Raw genomic sequence first — 17,339 nt, forward strand, 5'->3', positions numbered from 1 at the left:
TCACTTTTGCTGCTGGCAATGGCCACACATAAATTGGCTGTCACGCAAATGGGCCCTTCGCTGACCGACACAAAAGCACCACGCGTGCTGGTCGGGGCTTAGCCCTCGCCGAGGTGTCTTGGGGCCAGGGGGGTGAGAGCTTCGCTCTTTAGCAGCTTTATAAAAAGCAGACCAGGTTTCTGGCGGTGGCGGCAAGGGGGACAGTGGAAGAACAGCTCTGCGAGGGCCGGGGCGAGCGTGTTCCCGGCCGTGTTTGAATTGGAGCCCAGCCATAGAAACCGAAGGAAAAAGCACAAGGTTCGGGAGGTGGCTAACCTTGGCCACCACCTGCCGCTTGGCTGGTGCCTGCGCTCTGGCAGAGGACGCGCGCGGGGTGGGAAGACCTGGCCGTCCCCCCACGACCATGGCGTCAGCCTCGCACCCCCCGGGTCCGCAGCCACGTGAGCGGGGAGCAGGTGGCATTGGCAGGAGCGCTCCGCAGGGACGCCAAGGACTTTGCGGTCCCGGCCCCCCCACCAGCGGTTTTTTCCACCTCCTGGTCCTGGCACGTCAGCAAGCGCCGGGGCAGAGGGAGGCACCCGCTGCCGGCGGCGCCTGCGCCATGTGTTATTCAATCCCAATAATCCCACGTCTCCGGGAGGCTCTGGGGCAGCGGGAGACGCTCTCCTGCTGGAGCAAACTCCAGCTGTTTTGCTGGGCCTGTATTTTAAAACACAGTCCAGGGCACGGCTGCCCTACAGACGGCTTTTGCGTGCTTGCATAAGGCTTTCCTCCAGGCGCCAGCTCCCTCCCTCTCCCAGAACAGCCGGATTCATGTCAGAAACTGCTGCTGTCACAGACTGAAAAGCCCAAGGCTGAAGCGTGGCATTTTCTGCCCAAGCTGTCTCCTCCTTTCAGGTGGGAGCCCGCCCGCTCCGTGACTCAAGTTTCAAGTTTCCTTCTTAATAACGGAGTCCCCTGTGACGAGTGTCTAAACAACACCCCCACGCCCCTCGCTTTGGAGGTTTCGGGAGACAAGCCCCATCTTGTTGCCGTGCCTTGCTGGAGCACCCTGTGTGGGGACCGACTCCGTCACTGCCCAAACACCCGGCAAATATTCCCACACCCAGACACCACCCCGCACTGGCCGAACGCGGGGCTCCGGCAGCTCCTGTCCTATCCGACAGCCAAGGGAGGGCAGATCCCCATCCCTGCGCACTGCTTCCAGGCGGGTGTTTCACCTCCCCACACCCTTCAGGCTTCCCGAGAAAGAAGAGGGGCAAATACCTCAGGAGGAACGAGGCAATGCTAAGCCTTTTCCCTAATCCCTGCCCCGGCTGCTCAGCTATCAGCTGTAAACTAACTCCAGGCCCTACCTGTGCCCAAAACGGGAAAGGCTCTGTGCCTCCCTGCGTCACAGCTGAGCAAATGCAGGGCAAGGATCAGGAAGGCACATACTGGCCCTCGATTTTCCATTTCCAGAAACAAGTCTAAGGGCAAGAGTTTGTGCGTGCTTCAGATAAATGATTACAAGGGGTTTGAGACACAAAGGGGAAAAAATAGTTTTGTTGCTTAGCAGAGTGTGACAGTCACGTGGCATGCAGCAGGCACAAGCAGCAGCCCAGCTCCCGGGGCTTGCAAAGCCAAGGGCAAAGCAGCCCAAGCTCTTCCAGGAAGAAATTCGGGCTGGAGGGGCTGAGGGGGCATGGGTAAGGATGCTAGCAGGAACCAGCAGCCAGTACCAGCTCCACATTTGGTTTCCTCACGTACATTCAGATCAGCTCCCTTCAACAGCTTTTTAAGCAGGCGGCACGGGGAGCTGCGAGCCGCCCCTCGAGCAGGAGGCAGCAGGAGCTCGGAGGGGCTGGGGAAGCTGGGTCACACAGCCATCCGGCACACGTGGGGTGGGACAGGCATTTCAGCATCTTCCTCAGGACAGAGGGGTCACGTCGTCTCGTTTTGCTAAAGAGGAGCAGCTCCCTCTGACAGAAATTCTGATTAAAGCTGAGCAATGAGGGGTCAGAAAGAGAAAATCAGACTTTCACCATCACTGCTTGTTCTCCTATCCAGCCTCAAGCCCACCCTGCTATGAGAAGTCACCTTGGATCAACATTCACAGCAGGGAGGGCACGGCCTGCACACACACCTTGAGGCTTCCTTTGCTTAGCAAGTACCCCAGATTCCCCAGAATAAACCCAAACTGGTTTGCAGCCCCAGCAAGGGGCACGGAGAGGAAATAAATCAAGCCAAAGATCAATCCAGAAACCACTGCCTGGGAAGGCTTCATCTACCCCATGCGATGACACCAGACAGATCCCAGCCTGGCCCCGCAGGCGATGGCCCTGATGAGCCACAGCAGAAGCCACGGCCGAAGCTTTCAGGGCATTTTAGGAACTCTGCTGATTGACTGAAGGGCCCCGAGGCACCACACACCAAAGGCAAAGCATCCCACTCCCCCCTCCCCGGGGAGCTGAATCACAGCAGGACCCGGGAAGGCCAGGCACACCACCGCTTTTTCCTATGGCACTGCTATTCTTGGCAGAGCCAGAGGTCAGGGAGACAGCTGCCCTCACCGCGTTGCACAAGCCTGGGCATCGCCGGGCTACTCCTCACGCAACGAAACCTCAGCCAAGCACATCGCAAACCGGCGAGCCTGTCTGCAAGAGGAAGACGCCAAGCGCCGGTTCGTCCAAAGGCTGGCAGGGAAGGCGGCCACGTCCCTCCTCGCCCAGGAACAGGCACGGCAGAGTTGTTCTCTCCCCACTGAACACACACCACACGACAATCGGTTATTATATCATGCTTTTAATACAAACTTAAAAAAATCTGGAACAATAGAAACTGTACAGATTTGATCAACCTTTTTGTTTTTTTGTTTTTAACTAAATCTCTAGACACACCAATGTCCCCGTTCCAAAATATTGCACAACATTCTGAATACAAAACTCTGATTGTATTCCTCCTTCGCTAAAGAAAAAAAAAAGAAAAAGAAAAAAAAAAAAAAAGACAGCAACCCCCAGGTTACCCCGCTCAGTAGCCCCCTTCTCAGAAAGAAACCCAAGCAGAGCACACACGGAAACCCTCCGCTCGGAGACATACAGACTTCTGTCCTCTTTCACTCATTCTCTCCCACAAGGCAACTGTCGATTCACTCCTCGGAGAGGGGCAGGAGGGAAAGGAGGGAGGCTGAGTGGGGAGAAAGGAATCTTCACCACTTTTTTTTTTTAAAGTTTTTTTCCTGAAAAAATATTTTTTTCTCTCCTCTTAAGAAAAAATCTTGAAAAGAAAAAAATTACAGGTTTTTTTTACGTTAGAAATATACATATATTATATATACCTCTTACATTTTACAAATGTAGCAAATTATTCAATACAAACGGACATCAACAAAAAGAACACAAACCCATAAAAAATAAAAGTTAAAAAAAAAAAATTTCTCTCTTCTCTTCCTAAGAAACCAGGTAAATTAGTGCAGGTTTTTAAAAAATAAAATTGAAGCTGAACGCCTACATCCAAGACTAGAAAAGACCCGAAAAGGCCATTAGTTTCCATTGCTGCCTGACGCTGGAGGAACGTTTCTGAAGCACGCTTTTTTCCTTTTAAGCTACAAAGAGGTTGGTCCCTCCTCTTTTCCTCCTTCCACTCACACCACTATTTTTAAAGCAGGTATAATACGTGTGGCAGGGCAAAGCGGCATCAAAGCTTCACACACACAAGCGGGTGGCCGGGGGGCATCCCCACCTCTCCCTTCCCTCCCCGTGCCGGAGGAGAGCACGCTGTCCCGCAGCAGCGGCTCACAGGTGGCTTTGCCAGATGCGGGGACAGTGGGGGGCAACTGGGCCAGGTCCCACCATCCGGGGCCGAGCACCCCTAAGTCCAGTGTGGCAAGTGGGCTGGCACTCAGCAGCACAATCCCAGGGAGAAGGACGGGGTGGCAGTGGTAACGTCTGTAAGTGGGGGGGTTCAAAAACACAAAGAAATAAAGGAAACCCAACAGCTCAGCTGTTCCTCAGCAACTTGTCCTAGTCTGGAAACCTGCAGGGCTGAGGCTGCGGGCACCGGTTTGGGGGAAGCTAGCCAGGCTCCGCTCTCCTCATCCACCCACCATGTTGGTCATAGCTCGATGGCAAGCAGCCTGCTCAGGAACCCACGCTGGGTGCGAGGTCAGGACCATGCCTCCCCGTCACCCAGCGAGGGGAAGGGTGCGCTGAAAACTCTCCTTAAAGAGCTCCAGGCAGTGGCAGTCTCCCTGGGACAGCCCGTTACCTCTACAAAGGCTCACTGGCAACACAACTACAAGAGGGCTGGAGTGCCTTCGTCTCAGCTTGAGGAAAGGGAACGGGAAAAGCACGAATTCAAGCCCATCTCCCCTGAAACAGGGATGTCCTGAAAGAGCACATTGGTTCAACAGATACAGGAGAAGTGGGTTTCTGAGGGTGCTCCAGAGACATCATAAAAAGAAAACCAAACCTCCAGTTTGGGAGGCAGCAAAAAAAAATCTTATTTTTCTTTTAAACTGAGAACTTCAAAGACTGGAGTCTCATCATCTCCATCTCTCTCCTCTTCGCATGCTTCCATACTACCACAACAGCCTCCAAGGAGACCTCCTTCCCACCTAGAGAGCCTCCACCCTGCCTGGCAAGAACCAGCCCTCCTTCGGCTTCTGTGAAGGTGGGTTTTGGAGTCCCTGACACAGAAGCGACCTACTGAAACCACTACAGCATGTCATCCTGGGGAAAGCTGCAGGGGCATTCCCAGATCCCGGCCCTGCAGCAGGGAGGTACCACACATTCACACCCTGGGATGGCTGCTCGCCATCGGAGCGCCCGTCCCCCCACTCTGCTCTAAGCCTGCTGCCGTCCACACCAACAGAATCTGGCTGGAACGATGAGTTTACGCTAGGTGCTTCCCTTCCGCACCAGATCAGCCACCTCCTCCCGCTCCTCCAGACGGGCAGGGGAGGGGATTTAGTCAGGCGCATACCTGGCTGAAAGCACAAACCCTTACGCTACTACTCCAGAGAGCAGCTTCAACAACATAGCCCTTTCTCCTCCTCAAAAGTAGTGCTGCCTCGCTAACTAAAAAAGAAGGAATTCTCTCTCTGAGGCAAGAAGATGAATTCACAGCAGGGAACGAGAACTCAGACCTCAGAGGCCGCCCCAGGTGGATGCTGGCCCCTGCTGCTGGGGACAACGTCTGGGAAGCAGGGGCAGGATCCAAGTGGGGCCGCCCGGCTCAGCACCACCTCCCCGAGCCGCAGGGACGAGCGGGTGGTGTTTCTACCCCACAGGGCTGTCACCCGGACCGGCCGGCCCCCAGAGGGCATGGAAAGGCCCCCTCGCTCACATGCGGAAGGGGATGATAACCAGAGTCCCTCAGTTTAAAGCGCTGTCCTCCTGTAGCTGCGGCTGGAAGTGCAGATGAGGAAGGGAGCAGGAAGAAGCCATTTCACAGTAACGCTCTGCCCTCCCTGCTGCATGCTGGGAGGCAGTCAAGGAGAAGAGTTAGTGCTTTTCAGCACAGACAGAACAGCTGACGCCAGCCTGGGCTGGAGCAACAACAGCACATCGGTCTACGCCCGTGGGCACAGTAGATGCTCTCCGTCTACACGCAGAGCTGTAACAGAAAAAGCAAGCTCACCCGCCCATTTCTGGCTAGCACGCAACAAGAGCGTGTGTATCTCCACTGACATCAACTCTTCCTCTCCCCGTCCCTCCTCCAGCGAGGTGGTACGAAGAAGACATCCCTACACCCAGGTGGAAGGCCCCTGTGTCCAGCGCTGGGAGGGGTGCAGGGAATCAGGAGCATCGTGACCTATGGTTGCACCAGTCCTGGGCTGGGAGAAGGGGGAACACAAACCGAAAAAATCCCAACACTTATTTAAGGAGTAAAAAAGTGAGTAGGAAAAAAGCACAGAGACTGAGTTAAAAAACAAGTCAGTGCTTCAGGAGCATTGCCAGCACAGCGCAACAACACTGGGCTCTCTCTTTTCCCAAGAAGCTATATTTATAAGATTTGAATATTTTCTGTATATTTCTATTTTTCTTTTCTCTCCCTCTTGTTTGTTTGTTTTGTTCTTGTTTCCCCCCCGCCCCACCCTCCCCCCCCCAAATACTCTCCTTCCTTGTGTTCAGTTGGCCAGGACGACAGGCTGGAAGGACTGGCTGGGATACTGCATGGCGTTCAGGTTGTAGCTGAGTCCTTCCACGAAGGGAGACTTCTCCAAAAATAGGCTGTTGGTGCTGCCACCAAAGACCTGAGCCATATCAAAGGTACCACCCGTGCCGGTGTTGAACTGCGATGCCGGCGGGATGCTGCTGGCCTGGCTCTCACTGGCAACACCATCGAAGAAGAGACTGCTGGCTCCCGGTGACCTGCCGCTGTAAACGAACTCCTTGGCATTGGGGGAGAGCTGCGACTGCGGGGCTTGGCTCCCAGCACTCCCGACGAAGTTCAGAGAGTGCATAGACAGGGAGAGGCCCTTGTGCTTCAGCAGGTTGGTGGTGGGAGACCTGACCATCCTTGGCTGCTGCCCAGCCCCAGCTCCGCCGCCCCCTCCTCCGGCTCCTCCACCCTTCTTCATCTTGGTAGAGCCGAACTTTGTGGCAGCAAAGGTGGCAGTGGTGAAAGTGATGGGCTGGGCAGAGCGAGGGATAAAGGTGGGGCTAGGCGACTGGCCGAAGGAGGGGGACGGAGAGTTGGACAGCGAGTTGTCCTGGCTGCCGATGGGGACAAATACCTGGGCGTCGGGGTTGAAGCTGCTCTTGATTTCTTTGTCCAGCTCCGCGGCGCTGCAGCCCTCGCTGTCGTCCAGGTAGAGGACCTTAACAGAGCCCTTCTCGCCGATCTGGTAGGAAACCTCAAAAGGATCGATCCAGACGCTCAGCTCTTCCGGCACATTGGCGCGCACATCCTCCACAGCCAGCCCGCTCCGCTTGGCCGCCAGCTCCACCACTGGATCCACCGTCTCCCCTATATGAACACAGCGATAGCCAGATCCCTTCAGAGGCTTCTCCGGGTACCAGTGACCCTCATATTTCTTCTTCAGCAGGCGCTCTAGCTCCTCACCAAACAGGTCTGCCCGCCTCCGAGGAAGCTTGTTGTACAGGTATGAGATGATGAAGTTAAGAGCAACTTTGATCTCCAGATGCATACTCCCTTCGCAGCAAGCAAGTCAGGGCAGTGTATTAAAAGAGACAAAATGACACACACATAGACAAGATTTGGCTCCAAACAGACCTAGGGAAAGAAAGAAAAGGATGGATGAAGACGAGAGAACACAACAACTCTCCACCTGTTAAGATAAACAGCCGCGCTTTTTTGTTAACAAAAGCAGAACGAGCAGTCTGCACAAACATTAACAAGCAGTGATGCTCTCTAGGAGAGTCACCCCAAATCTACTGTACCTTGAAACAGAGAGATGCTGGTAGGGAGGAGTCTCCCTGCTCCTCTACAGAAGAAATAAGCGTTTAGCTACTACCCGCACACAGGTGCGTACATTACACTCACCTCGCTGCCAAGTGCCACTGCTGAAACCCAGCAGGCCAACCGCCAGCTCTGGCAGAGCTATTTCAGCACATCTAACACACCCCCCTCTGCCCTGGCACTCAACTGCTTCCAGCACAGCTCACCTGCACCAGCCTCTCCAGAACACAAGCACACCACCCAAACAGCCTCATGACTTGTGCGGAGACCTGCTCCTGCTCAGGACGGCAGGGCCAGCCCCTCCTCCGCAAGGCCGGGCTGTCGTGCCGGGTGCCGCGTCCTGCTGGCACAAGCACAGAAGGGAGGAGAAGGAGCGAGGGAGGGTGCTGAGGCACCAGCTGCCAGCCTGTGTTTACTATCCCCTTGACTGGCAGGCACATATCTTATTAAGTGTACCCAGTTGGGGCTCTGTCTAGCTACAAGCCTAAAATCCCAGTTTAATTCAGTTGGGGGGCAAGGGGGGCAGGAAATGTGCGCAAGGTCACAAAAGACAGGCGTGCCAACAGCCTGTCCAATACAGTTCACATCGCTTATCCCTGCACGGAGGGAAGACAAGCTCTGCCAGGATCAGGTACCTACTTAATAAAAACTGAAACTGCTTGCCAAAGACTGAAGTAATCGTCCTTCCCTCCCTCGTGAGGAAGTTTCTGAAATGGAGAGAACCCACAAAAGCACAGTGCAAAACCACAACACTCAACTCTCCCATTATACGCAGATTTGCAAACAACATTCGTCTGGGTACAAAAAACCCCCAGGTAGGTCAGCTCTGTGCTTTGTCACCCATCCAAAGAAAACGAATCCCACAGATATTTTAAGAGGAAGCACACTTCCAGCAGCCTCCACACCTCTCCAGGGGGAAGCAGAATATCCAGTTTTTAATTGGCAGCTTAGTCAGAGGCCACTCTGCCTTCAGCTGCCCTCACCTTGCTCAAACAGACACACCGTGTTCAACTGTCTTCCTAAAATGGGCTTCGGGGATGCTCTCACGCAGCACTCAAGCAAGCCAATGTTTACGACTTGTGCCAATTATTTGGGGGTGGGGATGGAGTTCAAACATACGGTGTCAGCATTCCCCTGAAAAACTGGGAATCCCAGCAGCTCAACCAAGTATCCAGGCTGGCCTAGGTCAGGAGAAAGAAAAAACTGACCAGACTTGTTTGCTTGGTCTAGTTCAGTGGACAAGAAGGATTAAATAAATTTTAAAGAAACCCTCAAGTATTTTAAAGCTTTATTACAAAAAAAGGTGGTGCGGATTCTCTGCTTTTTCTGTACTAGTCTGAGTTCAGAGAGGCTTGGCTTCAGGACTATGGTAACCAGAAGCAGATCCCACACCTCAAGTCTGCCAAGCAGGTGGTCAGTTCTGGAAGGAATCCCCTTCGGGTTTGACTCAGCAACAAGAAAAAAAAAAACCCCACAGGAATGAGGGGATGGAAAAGGAAGAAAGAAGTCTTGCCTTTAAAACCTGCTTTAAGGAATTACTGTAGTGTAACAACTTCTGGTAGGTCACCGAGACCTGACCAAGTTCAAATAAGAACACCAAAGAAATAAGCAACCAGAGTTTTTCTAAGAACAGCAAGGAGAAGCCATTTTCAGAAGGCAAGAGTCTCAGCATGGAGACGGAGCCCCTTCCAGAGAAAACAGCACAAAGCAAACCCCTGAGAGAGCACACCTAAATGTTAACAAGAGCTTATACGGCCCATACTACCTCCAGGGGAGATTACGTAGAGCCTTCTCGCTCCTCCAGCTTTGAGGCATCTGAGGGAGAGGACAGCTTGGGATCCCCGCAAATTAAGCGGGAAGAGAACAGCCAGCTTGTAAATCTTTTAATCTCATGTGATAAATTCTAATCCAGACCCCAAAATATATTAAGAAATCAGAAATTACAGATTGGGAAAGGAGCGAAGGCCAAAATTTGCTACCACCCTGTTCGCAGGACGAATGCCTCAACATACTTTGAGGAGCCCACATCCTCATTGGCCTTCTGCAGCAGACAGAGAGGAGATACAATTATAAATCATTGCCTCTTTTTTTCTTAAGTACTCCCCCTTCCTAAAAGGGGAATACTCTGTACCTCCACTATGAAAATGATAAGTTATTTAGCCTAAAATACCAACAGCTGCCAAGGTAGCTGCATATAGCCGATACTTGCAGAAGGCACAAAAAGTCAGAGATGCCACGGACTTCTCAGGTTGTTGACACGGTAAGACGTGCTCCAGCAGGACCCCCTCAATCTCTTCCTACTGCACCAAAATGTGGTAACATAGTAATAAAATAAAAGAAAAAACCAACCCAGCCGAAGCAGCACAGCTCCAAGACAAGAAACAGTTGAATACCAACTGTAAAAGGTATTCTGACAAGTCCTCTGCGAAGAGAGGCTTGCCCACCTCGCCAGCTTTTCCGAAGTAAAGGCATGCTGTACCAGGGGCAGAGCGCCGAGGTGCCGGCGGGGAACAAAGGGCCGCTCCTCTGCTCTGTGGAGGGCGAGCGGGAGCCCCCTCGGACCCCCCTCGTTTGCCAGCACACCCGACGCGCTGAGGGAGAGAGGCCAAATCATCAACTTGCATCAGAGGAGAACAAACACGGGGGCGATGCCCTCTCCTCCTCGCTACGCAAACACGCCGGGTGACCTTGCGAGTATCCCTCCGAGCCCCCGGGACAGGTCTGGCCCCGGGGAACCGCCTCACCGGCGGCCTTCAGAAGGCGGCTGCCACGACGACCTGCGGTCCCACAGCAGGCCACACCCGTCCGGAACGAGGGCCCCCTTTCTAACCCCCCCCCCCCCAAGCCCACCCACGGGCGGCGGAGGGGCTCCCCCCCACTCGATGCCCCGCGGACACGCACCCGAGGCAGGCGCCCGGCCGGCCGCCCCCTCCCCGGGAGAGCGGCCATTTCTGGTGACCCGGCCGGACAGCCTCCCCCCCGCCCCCCCCGTTCCCGGCGCCAGCTGCCGCGGGGCACGCTGGGAGTTGTAGTCCTCGCCCCCCCTCCCCGCGACCTACTTCTCCCCCGGACTACGCCTCCCGCCGCGCCCCGCGGCCGGCCCGGCCCGCCGCTCCGCTCCCCTCGGCGGGGCAGGGCACGAAATTTTCCACGGCACATGCGCCCTGCCGCTGCCCCCCGGCGGGGGGGGAAACACGCCCCGCGGCCCGGCCCGCCGGGCAGCCGCCCCCTTCTCCCCTTCCCCTCCCTCTCGGCAGGAACGGGGGGGGGGAGGCGCGTCCCCACCCCACGGCGGCTCCCCCCGCGTGTCCCCGGCCCCCCGGAGGGGGGCAACCAAGGCCCCCAAAAGAGCCCTTCGACGGAGGGGGGAAAGGTTCCCCCCCCCAAGGGCGAGCTGCGGGCCCCACACGCCCGCCGAGGCCTGCAGGATCGGGGGGGTGGGGGGTGGGTGTGCAGCCCAGCCCAGCCCCAGCAGCGCCTTTGTTGTCGCCGGGCTTCTCCCCCCGCCCCCCCGGGGGCTGGATCCGCCGTGCGGGAAAGGAAGAGACCCCGGCGACACCCCTCGTCCGTCCGTGTGCCGTGTCCGTGTTCCCCTCCCCCCCCCCCCCCACCGCCGGTGCCCGCCGCCGCCCCCGGGCGCAGCCTGCCCTTTGCGGGGCTGAGCCGCCCCCCGCCCCCGTACCCCCATCAGGCTGGGGGGACACACGGACCCCGAACAAAACGGTGAAGGGGCATTGCAGAGCGTCACCGACCCAGTGACTTTCACACCCCCCCCCTTCCCTTCAAGCCCCACTAATCCCCCCCCCCGGGGACCGGCAGCCGCACGGTGGCTCCACGGACGGATCAATGACCTCTCCCCGGGCGGAGAGGGGGGGCGATGAGCCCCCTCAGGCCGAGCCCACAAAGGGGATGCGGGCCCGGCTGGACCCGGCCCGAGAAGCTGAGGGGGGGAAGCTAAGCACCCCCGGCCCCACTTACTTCGTCCTCGGCTCCAGGGCCGGCGGCTGTCGGGGGCCGTGGGCGCTGCCGGCGGAGCCCGGTCGCTGCGTGCAGGTCTCTGCCCCGTCCCGTCCCCTCCCTCGCCTTATCCCCGGCGTGTGCGGTTCCTCCGCGGGGCGGGCCCGGGGAGGGGGGGCGGGGGAGAAAGCTGCGGTGCTGGGACGCCCGGAGGTCTGTGTGGGGGGGGGGTAGCGGGTGCCCGTGTCGTCGCCGCTGCCGCTGCCTTCTCCTCGCCCCGCCGGCCCGGAGCCGCCCGCGCCCTGGCCCCAAGTGAGCCAACTCACGGCAAACTTTCACCCTTAGGAACCCCGCGCAGGGATCCGCGCTCCCGCCCAGAGTGTGATGCGGCCGCGGAGGGCGGGACGGGACTACTTCCCCCTCCCCTCACCGCCCGCCCGGCCCCGCCGCCCGTCAGCGCCCCGGGGACTGGGGGGGGGGCTTGGACGCCCCTTGCCGCCCCCCCCGATACAGCAGCCGCAGCGGAGGGGTGCTGGCAGCCGTGTGGCACCGGGACTGCCCCGGCTCTGGGCTCCAGGGGAAGGAAGGAGCCGGGGGTTTAGCGGGGATGAGGCTTGACCTGAGGATTTCCCCAAGCGGCTTAGCCTGGGGGGACGGGGACGGACGAACGGGGGGGCCCAGCGAGGTGTTCGAACGGGAGCGGGGAGGGGAGGAACCGGCCGGCATTTTCCTCGCCTCGGCCAAGGACGGGTGCCGGAGCGGGGAAGGGGTGGGTGGGTGGGTGTGTGTGCGGTGCTGTCGGGCCGCGGCTCGGCGGCAGGGCCGCCCCCGGGGGCTCGGGGGACCCTGGGGAGTCGGGGCTCCCGAGGGGACGAGCTCCCTGCACGACCCCGGCGAAGTCCCCAAGAACTCCCGTGCTGGAACCGCCAAGCGCCGCTGAGGGCGCGGGCGGGAGAGTTTTGGGGGTGAGGCGCCCAGAAGAAGGGCGTGAGGGGAACAGGCGACCCCGGCTCCCTCCCTCGCTGCAAACCCCCGGGGACCCCCGGGCCGGCAGGCGCATCCCCTCAGGGGACAACGGGGCCAGGCCAAGCGGGGCCTGCCGGTGTCACCCCGCGGAGGGCAGGCGCAAGGCACAACCACCGCCCCGGGCTCCAGCGCCCCGGGGCCGCCTCAGCCCCGCCGCTCCTCGCCCCTCAGCGCACAACCTGCGGACTACTTTGTCTTCTTACGCTTGTGCGCCTTCAGCTGAAGGCCGGCCCGGCACCGGCGGAGACGAGAAGCCCGCAAGGTGCGCGAGTGGCGGCCGTGCTAAAAATAACTGCTGCGTGTTAGCAACAGCCTTCCCATTGGCTGGCCGGGCCCGGCGTCGCCTTCGGATTGGTGCGCTGCCTCAGCCAGTGAGACGAAGGGGGTGTGCGCAGAGAGGGGCGGTGCCGGGCGCGGCGCAGGGGCTTGCCGGGAGTTGTAGTCGCCGGGGGTGAGACCCCGCGGCCTGCCCCGCCTTGGCCGCCCCGGTCCCGGTCCCGCCGCCCGGGGTGTTCGAGGGCTCCGTCCGGTCCGGGCTCGCCCGCCGTAGCGGCCAGGAGAGCCGTTACACAAGCCGGCGCCGTGGCCGATGCCAGGCGGGGGTTGAGTGCCATCCTGGGGAAGGACGGCTTGTGGAGATGACGGTCCCTGGGGCCGCCCGGCCGCCTCCCCGGGTGACGGGGGGATGGCGGGCACCTGCACCCGCAAAGGCCGAGCCTCAGCCGCCCGCTAGCAAGGTGAAGGTGCTCGCCTAGCGCCACACGGCTTTTTATTCTGAGAATAAAACTCAAACCACAGAGAAAAACCCAGTGGGCTTGCTTTGGGGTAGGCGAGGATAGCCGGGCACCGTAACAAGTCGTCCCCGAAAGCAGCCCCGCACCCAGAAGCGGATTTCTCACCGTAGGTGTTTGAAGGGCAGCAGTTGCCAGCGCGCACAGCTCTGCGCTCTGTATTTTAAACCAGACCAATTACTAGTTCTAAGGAAAATGAAGAAAACCCCTCTGGGCACCCACAGGCCACGGGCTTTACGGTCCGAGGCCATCACCTCGGACAGACAGCACTGGCAAAGGGGTCTCGCCATCCACACGTAAGGCAGCTTTCAAGGAGAGTAAAGCTCCAAATGAGTGGAAAGGACGCCAAGAACAGCGTTTCCAGGCTCTCCCAGCCACGTGTCAGGCATCTTTCTCGGAGTCGACACGCGCAGACCAGGGAGGGAGAACCGGTCTCGGTGACCTAAGCGCTACCGCAGTCAGGGTAGCAGGGGTAGCTTGCCTGGCCTGTGAAATGTCCTGTTTGTCTTGGTTCTGAAGAATCCCCGAGAAAAAAATCTCATCGCGGGTCACATTCCATCTTGGAATCAGATCTTCTCAATAATACCGAGTTACATTTGAATGTTTATCGCCCGTTTCCAAAAGGGACAAAGACCACAGACGCTTCCTGAGCCGCTCCGTGTCCCTCTGGTTAAATAATTCTCCGTATCAACCATCCCCCAAGTGCAAAAATACCACGTTCCTCTCTTGCCCCGATTCCACAAAGATCCTCAGCATCTTTATGGGTTTGGTTTGTCCTCCCTCGCTTAGGAACCCTTTACCTTTGGTGCTGCCTTTGCCACTGAAGAGGACTTCTTTCGAAGCCAGCCAACACCATGCCTTGAGAAATTTGTTAATGCTCTCCTCCCTAGCCACAGTGCTACAGCATCCACCCTTGCTCATCTTCCCACTGATTAAAAAAAACAAAACCCAACAACTTTTGAAGTTGGTGTTATTTTTTCTGCAGTGGAAGGGGGAGGAAGAGAAGTGGAAGATTTATGAGAGCTATTATGAGCAGCCTTATTTTCATCACTCCTAGTTTGAAAGGAATTTGGTTACAAAAGAACCCTTTTTTTTCCCTAATACTCCCTTGCTTTGCTGGAAACAAAATCACGCTGTCAGCCAGAGATCAGGAAATGAAAATGACTGCGCTATTTTTAGCATCATTAAGAAAAAAAGGCAATGAAATATCTAAAATTCTATTGTTGTTTTAATAAGGTGTTACTAAGAGGGTGTTACACATTAGGGCTCTTTAAAATACTTGTGCCTTGACCATGCTCCTTTAATTATCGCGTCGCCCCAGTACACATGCAGGCAGAGGAATTCTGTCACAGTATCCGCTCACGCATTCTCGGCCATTTGGCTATTACGTCAAAGGAAAGCTACCGAATCACGTGCGGGCGGGGAGGGAAGGAATCGCCAGGCTGCCAGGACAGAGCTCGTTTTGCTGGGTTATTTAATGCCAAGGAAGGGCAGTCAGGTTATAATCGGGTGTAATTAACACTGCCATACCCCGAATCCTCTTTATGTTCAAGTCCCATGACAACCCCAAGGAAATGAAAAATGTCTTTCCTGCTACTGAAACAGGCAAACAACATCTCCAGCTGATCCCTGTAATGAGAAAATAATAGCTCCTGCGCAGATAAGGTTTCAGAAGCAGGACTTTGTCTATGCAACTCCCGCAGGGAAAGCTCACAGGCAGGCTCGAGGCCTTTGCCTACCTTCGGGTTTTTTTTAAAGAAAGGTGATGCTTCGGGCTTAAGGGCTTTGTCAAGACAAGGTATAGATGATTCAAAGGACCAGAGGTGTCTTATGGAGCTATTTGCTGAGCTCGGTTGTAGCCGTGGCTGGCAGTTGCTCTGAAGAGGTGTGTAACAGAGAACATCAACATTTCAAAACGCAGCGATGCCTTGTTAGTACTGGCAACAAAGCAGCCAATTACTTAATAGGCCAAGAGGTCCCATGTTCCCCCCCTGCAATGTAAATATTTGAAATAAAGGGATTTTTTTACTTATTACATAACATCCTTTTGACTAAAAAAAAAAAAAGCGATAACCCTACCTAGAAAAGTAATGGCAGGAAGAGACATTTAGCTCCATGTAATTAGGATTTGCAGGCAGCACCCCGGGGATGGAGCTGCCACAGAGACGCAGCTGTCCCTTCCACCCTTCCTTGCAGTTGTCATGCAAGTGCTTCACAGCTGGCAGCCAGGGAGCCCCTCAGTCAGGCTGCTTAAGACTCCAAGGTCTGACGAAGCCTTTCCAGAGCTTGGCAGGCGCGCAGTAGCAGGACACGTCTTGTCTCATTCCCCCCTGCAGGGAAGCTCGCCCTTTTAGCATGTGCTCTGGTCTCCAGTACTGCCAGGAGATCTCCTTCTACCGGACAAGTACTTTAAAATCTATTTAGGAAGAAAATACTTTTCCAGGGGCCCCGCCTGGGTTTCGTTTGCTGGTGAACAGAAATTGTTACCACACAAGCAAGGCTGAGTTTTTCTGGGCTACCCAACTGTATCCATTACCCTTGTCTGAATTAGCAGCTTCAGGGCAATGTCCCGTCCGTGCTCTGAAAGTGCCAGAAAGGCAGGGGCACTGAACTGATCTGAGGACCAGCAGCATTTGGCATTCTCCCCAGAGCTGTCTGAGCAAACAAGGCAAAGGGGAAAAAGCCTGTCCCTCCCTCTCTCCACCTGCCCAGTGACTCAGAACAACTAGAAATGGCAGCTTAACTCTCATTGCTGCCAGAACGCAGACCGATATACCCAGCAGTCAGAGTGAGGGCACCAGGAGTGCCAAGAAAGTAAGTATGCTCAGCCGTTTTTGGGGGTGGGGGAAGGGATGGGGACACTCGTATCTCTACAGCAACCCCTGCCTGGCCGCTCCTTTGCTAAATGATCGGGAACAAGGGCTGCTCTAAAATTAGATCTTCTAGGGGTCCCTGCACCAGGGCCAATAACTCCAAGACAAAAGAAGTAATTCAAACTTCATTTCCCTCTACCTTCACTGAACAACTTTTGTTATCTTAGAAACTTCCAGGAAAGAAAAAAATACGTATAAACTTTCTGCACTCCTAGTGCGATAATTTGGGTGGCCTGACTGAGAGCAAGTGATAAATGCTGGTTGAAGTGATAAAGTTCCAGGTACAAAAAAATCTGCATGTCATGCCCTGCCCTGCTTTTAAGGAAATACAGAATTTAACATGGCTGCTACTGGCTCTGACATGGGCTTCCCAGTCAGGAACAAGAGGCAGCTGCTTATTCAGGTAGAATTCCTTTGAGAGAGTGGGTTTCTGGGAACCAAAGAACCAGTTTGCTCTGAACATCTTGGCAAATAGCATCCACATTAGTAAAAATTAACCAGAAGCTGTGTAAGGGAACCATGGTGCAGGGAAGAAGACATACAGATACTCTCAGGACTGCAAAAAGCTTGGAAGAGAAACCTGACAGAATTAATAGTTGGGGGGGGCGGGGAGGGAGAAGCAGCTGAGATGGCTGGCTGTAGGACCAGTCATAGCTACAGCCAGCTGCAACAGGAAGAAATGACTTTTAAGGGAAGGGTGATCACAACTCGTCTGCTTGTTTTCACTCTTATCCAAAACACCTAAATGGCTGGAGCAGGTAGAAGAGGCGTTTAAGCCAGAGAGGAGTTAGAGGAATCAGTGGTAACCTCAGGGGAACAACTGAAATCCTGGAAGGAGCATAAAACAGGCTCTGCACCCAAGACCGCGCAAAGAGAATCCCGTTACTGTAGCACACGCTCTGCTCAGACTATGAAGACTTTAAGGACTGCAAGGCACGCTGAGCTAGGACCCTACTTTAACCATCTGAGGAGTGCACGCACTAGCAGGGAACTCAGTTCTGCCTCTGCATAAAGGCGCCTGTTCCCAGATCTCTGCTGAGCCAACAGACTGCTTTTAGCCTCTACCGGTATTTGACAAACAAGCAGCCTCTGGTTTTCAGCATGCATACGGCTAATAGCCTAGAACACAATAGTTGGTTTCCAGTTACAGCAGGGAAGGCTTTAACTTATTCACAAGAACAGGATAGCGAGTCAAATAGCTTAGTAGGTTTTAGAAAGGGATTGGATGTTTGCATGGTGAAACAACATCCACAGCCGTATTAGCTAGGATAAGGGTTACAAGCTCAGC

The 17,339-nt window shown here is 55.8% G+C and overlaps 1 protein-coding gene across 5 annotated transcripts; it reads right to left on the reverse strand.

The window, feature by feature from the left end:
- Positions 1–2,768: 2,768 nt before the first annotated feature.
- TOB2 (transducer of ERBB2, 2) lies at positions 2,769–12,681 on the reverse strand. Of its 5 annotated transcripts, XM_052789839.1 has the most exons (3): positions 11,383–11,742; positions 7,048–7,218; positions 2,769–6,951 (listed from the first exon to the last, which is right to left on the reverse strand). In XM_052789839.1, the coding sequence occupies exons 2-3, from the start codon at positions 7,130–7,132 to the stop codon at positions 6,110–6,112; spliced, it is 927 nt and encodes a 308-aa protein (XP_052645799.1). In that variant the 5' UTR covers positions 7,133–7,218; positions 11,383–11,742; the 3' UTR covers positions 2,769–6,109. The 5 variants fall into 5 exon arrangements, with proteins under 5 accessions (XP_052645799.1, XP_052645797.1, XP_052645793.1 ...); XM_052789837.1 differs by lacking the exon at positions 11,383–11,742 and adding an exon at positions 12,591–12,681 and having other exon boundaries at positions 2,769–7,218; XM_052789833.1 differs by having other exon boundaries at positions 2,769–7,218; positions 11,383–11,735.
- Positions 12,682–17,339: the final 4,658 nt, after the last annotated feature.

Source organism: Harpia harpyja, chromosome 6 (assembly GCF_026419915.1).
Source record: "Harpia harpyja isolate bHarHar1 chromosome 6, bHarHar1 primary haplotype, whole genome shotgun sequence".
NCBI lineage: Eukaryota > Metazoa > Chordata > Aves > Accipitriformes > Accipitridae > Harpia > Harpia harpyja.

Excerpts from the sequence above, each read along its gene's own strand:
- TOB2 (XM_052789837.1), bottom strand. The coding sequence starts at position 7,132 with ATGCATCTGGAGATCAAAGTTGCTCTTAACTTCATCATCTCATACCTG.